This window comes from Primulina huaijiensis, chromosome 7, assembly GCF_012295235.1.
Source record: "Primulina huaijiensis isolate GDHJ02 chromosome 7, ASM1229523v2, whole genome shotgun sequence".
Taxonomy (NCBI): Eukaryota; Viridiplantae; Streptophyta; class Magnoliopsida; order Lamiales; family Gesneriaceae; genus Primulina; species Primulina huaijiensis.
In genome coordinates this window covers 17763483-17769829 of record NC_133312.1, presented here as the reverse complement: position 1 = coordinate 17769829, position 6347 = coordinate 17763483, and the positions used below count along the sequence as shown (strand labels likewise).

Here is a 6347-nt window from a genome sequence, read left to right as displayed (position 1 = left end):
TGTGACACATCTTTGAGAATAAATAGTGGTATCACATGTACAATTGGAGAAATCTTTCCCTACTGTACATCTCATACTCTGGCCAGATATTCCATGCACTATTATTTCATCAGATCACACAAGATATCCACACCCGTAGGTGAGCGGTGAATTCCTGACTATAATGCACTGGCTCCTACATGTGACGCAACTGTCGAGTCAAATCACAACCCTAGCATATAGAGCCTAAGTGTTGTCCCGGGTCGTAAGGACCAATGATGTACGATCACAACCATGAACTTATCATCTCGATGAATGATAACAACTTGGAAAGTCCTAGGGAGGACAGTTTGGTATAATCATCATATGACTCTACCCATCTGCGTGTTTGGACATCTCTATACCTTTACCGAGAAATGTGGTACACAACATCACATATGCTAGTCTCGAGCTCAAGTGACTTTTATTCATGTTTTAGGTGGCTGAATCGACTAGGAACGAATTTACATTTTACCGTGTTTACAAACGAGTTTCAACATCGAAGTACGATTCATTTGTATTAAAGTATAATCAAGATCTTTATCTATGTTGATCACAAGTGTATACAGATAAAGAAATAACAAACCATCAAATAATGCATTATATTAAAATAAAGATTAGGCAAAAGAAAGAAGAATAACATTAATTTTTGGACTATTTTTATTAACTTTTTATTATAAGATAAATAATATAAATTTAATTATTTGGCAAGTGGATTAACCCGTTTAACTTCAGGTATGGGTTTACAGGGATGAGTATGAGTTTAATTTTAAATGGGTCCGGGTGGATTTTGATTCTTTCATAATCATAATTAATGATCGAGTTTACTGTACGTCTTATCGAAGTTGACTCGAATCCAACCTACTCCCATCTTACTCTCCGGTCAGGACACTCCACTACGATGCCACTGTTGCTTTAATGATATCCCACCACAGCTGTTATTCATTTACGCTTCCGTTGATATGTAATTTACCATTCCAGTAGCTATACGTTTCTGGCAAGTTGGAAAAGTAATCAGTGGTAAAAAGAATATTTCTGTTCAACTAATTAATGAGATCACTAGTTTCAAATTATTTCCACACTTTTAAGATTTGATATTTTCGATTATTTGATATATAATAATATTAGGACATTGAGATCGAGGGCTTGGCCCAATGATCTCACATGAATTTCCCAGTGTATAGATTCGAGTTCGAGTCTTCCTCATATCACTATATTAGGATTTCAAAAAAAAAAAAATTAATATTAGGACATCGTGCATTTTATGTTCCAGGTTCGGTACTTGGCATTGTTGCATCCCTGTTTTCTCGTGCACAAACGCACCGGAAGTTTTGAAATTTTTATTTTATTTTGACAATCAAAATATAATTGTTTGGGCACTCGCATGGTTTTATGATTAAACATTCATAGGATGTTTAGTAATATACTTTAGTGAATAATTTTCACTCGACTCCAACTACTCCGGTATCAGCGGACGTAGCGCTTGTTGTAAATCCCTACGAGCATTCTTCGATCTCCTAATCCGGTCCATGACTGGAATATTTGTTCTTCTTCTAAATTGCACTAGAAATTTAGAAGAACTTTTGCGTATAGATGGAACACGGAGAAGAGGACTCAATGTATTGCCGAAAACTTCTTGGAACAAGAACTAAAATCGAGAGCAGCATAATCAATGATGGAATAGCCGAAAATTTCTTTTGGATGCAATTCACGTAATAAAGGATCAAATGCTTATTATTATTTCTAATCATTGCTTTACGTAATTAATCAAATTAATTAAGTCATTTTATGATTCCAAAAATATTTGCATGCCTTTTCAATTGTCATTCAAAAGCTTCGGTCCATTTCTACTACATTAACCAAAATAATAATATATTTTATTATTTTAATTAATTGTAGTTTTCTTAATTAATCACATTAATTAAGTTAATGGATTTCAACATATATTTGATTCTCGAAAATAGCACACCACTAATCATGCAATATTATTTTGCTTTGTGTGCAAGTTTTATAAAATTATGGTATCATAAATATTTATATATTAAATAAATCAATATCATATTTTATAAAAACTTAATGGGCTATATTTTAACTCAATTAAAATATAGTTTGATTATTAAAGCCTATTTGAACTTTAATAAATTAGCATGATGAGCTTATACTCTTACAAGCCCATGATCCATGCTCCCATTACATTAATATCATCATAATCCCGATCGACGATCCAACATCATCGATGTGACAATTTCAACTTATTTTTTATTATGATGCACACTTTAATATCGAGATCATCAATGTCTAAATAAAGCAGGTGTACTCCTTTTGACTATCTTAACAGTCATGCTCTCAAAATTTCTATAAGCTTTTATAAACTTTATTTATAAGCTTATCGATTGATCATATCAAACTTATTTCTTATGAATTCAACTAATTGAATTTACTATCTCAACGTTTTCTATAAATTCAACTCCTTGAATTTATTATTTCAACGGGAACAAGTAAACCAGTGCTTGTGTGACCCTCAATGGTTCAGGGATACAGCTAGCCGTTGGTTCACAACTCTTAGTGATTCAGGACATAATCTTTTATTCGAGCTTACCATAATTTGCTCCATTCTATGAATCAACTATTGATCATGAGAATGTCAGAAATCATATTTCTGATTAAACCAATCGAATCATGGTAAGAGCGTCTAGTAGCATCGCCCCATGATTCCCTAGGTATCACTGATAGTGCCTGCAAGAACTAGTCGATTATGATTAACGTACAGTACGGTCCCTTCATCTCATATATCCCGATCGAATCTGCAACCATTGGTTCATCGAGGGTTGCATATTAATTCGATAACTATGTGACACATATGAATAGTGGCATCGCATGTACTATTGAAGAATTCCTTCTCCAACGTACATCTCATACTCTGGCCAGAGATTCCACGCACTATTATGTCATCAGATCACATAGGATATCCACATCCGTAGGTGAGCGGTGAATCCCCAACTACAATGCACTGGCTCCTATATGTGTCGCAACTGTACCCAACCTCGCCATCTGATGACTCTCCTGGAGCCGGTGAACGAGTCAAAGCACAGCCCTAGCATATAGAGCCTCAGTGTTGTCTCGGGTCGTAAGGACTAATGGTGTACAATCAAAACCACGGACTTATCCTCTCGATGAATGATAACTACTTGGAAAGTTCGAGGGAGGGTTGTTCGGTATAATCATCATATGATTACCCATCTGCATGTTTGGACATCTCTATGCCCTTACCAAGAAACGCAGTACACAACATCACAAATGCTAGTCTCGAGCTCAAGCGACCTTTATCCATGTTTTAGTCGGCTGAATCGACTAGGAACGAATTTAGAGTATACAGTGTTTACAAATGAGTTTCAACATCGAATTACGATTCAATTCATTTGTATTAAAACATAATCAAGGACTTTATCTATGCTGATCGCATGGATATACATATAAAGTGAAACGAAACCATTAAAAATTAAATTATATTAAAATAAAGATTGTTTATTACAATTTGAGTCAATAAATTCTCTAGCCAACCGTTGGCTTGCAGGGCATCTACTCTAGCAGGCATTTGTTCAACTCGGCATCTTAGTTACCTTTTCCAAATTTTAAGAAGTTGGATTTTTTATATAAAAAATGGGCCATAATTGCCGATAGCTTATAACATATCTAACACCAAAGTCTAGAGTTTAGACGAGATCTCGAATTTGAGGCCTAATCATAAGAACCTCTCTCAAAAACTAAAATTGGACCATAATTAAACACAAAGGCCCAGCTCCAATATCTGATGAGTGTGTTGTTTTAACTCAGAATACGGGAATAATGTACATGATCATGCATGCCCCTAAGTTATTAATCCACAAAATTTCACAACAGGCGAATTAAAGTACCTATGAACTTCATATAGCATGCCAAATTATTACAGCTACAAACTGCATTAAAATTTGCATCCCCAATCAAATTTTTACCTTCGATTCATATAGCTTTAAGATCTAGACTCTAGCCCATTAATCTTGGTCATCGAATTAACAGCCGGTGCGTGGCCGACGAACAAAGCTACGTGACCCATGAGCTTATCCTTGCGAGAAAACGTGGTGCCGCACGAGCACTGCCACTTGAGGTCCCCGCAGTGCTTTTCATGGGTCCTCAAATCCGATAAAACCGAGAAGTTCTTCTTGTGGCACCTCTTGCATACGTACATTTTCGGGCAGTGGCTCCTCTTGTAGTGATTCTTGACACAGATCAGTGATTTCAAAGGCTGGAACTTGGTGTGATTCTTGTTCCACCGGCAGCCTTCTTGCGGGCACGAGTATTTCTTGGGCAACCTCACGCTGCTGGGAGTACAATCGTTGTTCCCTCCACTTGCGCCCGCATGATTCTTCATGGGGTTGCACAAGGCGGCGCTGGATTTATACTCCTCCCCGTGTGCCCGCATGTGCATGCGCAGATTCGCGTCGCGCTTGAACCCTTTGCCGCATACATGGCAGTAATGTGTGTATTTTGCTAATAATCCAGCAGCTTCCAACTCAATAATATCGCAGTTCTTGATGCCAACCCCCTTTGACCCTTGTGTCATCTCCCTCTTTTGGGCCAAATTTCTCTCACAAACTTCGTTACTAAGACTAACATCAACAGTACCACTAACATCAATATTATTAGAGTTGCAGTTATTATAATTCTCACCGCACCACTGGTCAATCATCCCGCCGTGATGATCTGAATAATACAAGCCATGCACCCGATCATCGGCCTCACGGTTACCACCCGACAGGTCGTCGGCTTGACCATTAGAAGACATCGAGCTGATGGACATCTGCTGACAAGCAAACATCATAGAAGATGCCGTGATGAGGATCTCTTGGATCAAGGTTCCCATCGCCGGTATCGCGACAGCAGTTGCCTCGGCCTGCGGATTGTTAGCCGGGATCAAGAATATACTGGCCAGGGACTGCACCTGTTGGACTTTGTCACTAAGCAGCGACAGATTGTAAAAGAAAGACGAAGAGTTTGTAGGTTGAGTCGCTGAATTCGCTTCAAGATTTGTAGGAATCATCTCTTCTGAGACGCCATATATTGAAGTTGTCCCTGAAATCAACATGATAGAGATTAAAAAGCTTCAATCTTCACAACTGCTCCTTTTTAGTAAGATTTTTCTCCAATCTTTTGGACCCTAACTCCCTAAATTTCTTACACATATGTCTCGGAGAGCAATATATCGGGAAGGATATAGTAAAATAAAATGTGGTGTTTTGGGCTGCTGGTTGACTCGGTAAATGAAATTAACCAGAATATCATGTGGAATTAGTGGGTGGAGTGACTTTGGATAGCTGTAGCTTGGTGTTTGTACACCAATATATATGTATATGTATATATATATATATGTGTGTGTTGAAGAAACACCAAACTATACACTTTGGTCAAACAAAGATTGAATCTTGTATTTTCTCATTTATGCATCATCCACTTTTTTTTGTGAATTTGAAATTTATCATTTTAAAATTATGAATTCAAGTACAATAGTATATTGATATGATCTTCCATTTTTTCTGAAATATTTTGCTTTGCTATAAATTACATTTTTTTCCCTCTGTAACGAAACATGACTTCCAAAATTCTAAAATCAACGTGGGCTCGGCCGCAGGTATTACTTTCTTGAAGGAAGCAAAGTCAACCTTCGAGCTTCAATTCAGCACCACTTGAGACCTCCCCCAAATGTCACCAAACTCAGATTTAGACAAACTTTATGCAAGGAAGAGTTTTCGGAATTTGCAGATATATATAGGTTAGATCAATTTTTTCAATGAGATTATTTTAAAAAGAATTTGTAGTGTTTAATTGTCATGTAGAATAAGGGTAGCACGATCCATAAGAAAAATTTTACTTACATCTTATGTTACACTTACACCTAATATATTAATAATTGTATTAATGCATTTTTTATTATTATTATTATTAATTTTCTTGGGTTAATTTTGATATATTTATATATATAGCAGAAGATTTTTTTGGGGTTTTAAGTATGACACCAATTAAAAATCACCATCTTAGGCTACTTTAATATGGTTTATTAATGCTTAATTTAATGAATTTAGACTAATTAATGTTTATATATTGGTCCGTGGCGCCAACCCTCACGCGGATTTTGACGTAAAAAGTGTTACCAAGTTTCATTTATTACACTTTTGCCCTTGTTTAGGAAACAGAACAAGTAGATAATTTAAGTTTGTCTATATTATGTTTTGGTCTTAAAAGTGTTCAAAGTTGGGTTTTGATCATGTGAGTTTGATTTTTTTTTTAGTTATTTT

The 6347-nt window shown here is 36.3% G+C and overlaps 1 protein-coding gene across 1 annotated transcript; it reads right to left on the bottom strand.

Moving 5' to 3' along the window:
• Positions 1–3923: 3923 nt before the first annotated feature.
• On the bottom strand, positions 3924–5351 carry LOC140981079 (protein SENSITIVE TO PROTON RHIZOTOXICITY 2-like). The gene has a single exon (XM_073447336.1). The coding sequence runs from the start codon at positions 5138–5140 to the stop codon at positions 4028–4030; it is 1113 nt and encodes a 370-aa protein (XP_073303437.1). The 5' UTR covers positions 5141–5351; the 3' UTR covers positions 3924–4027.
• Between the last annotated feature and the right edge of the window lie 996 nt (positions 5352–6347).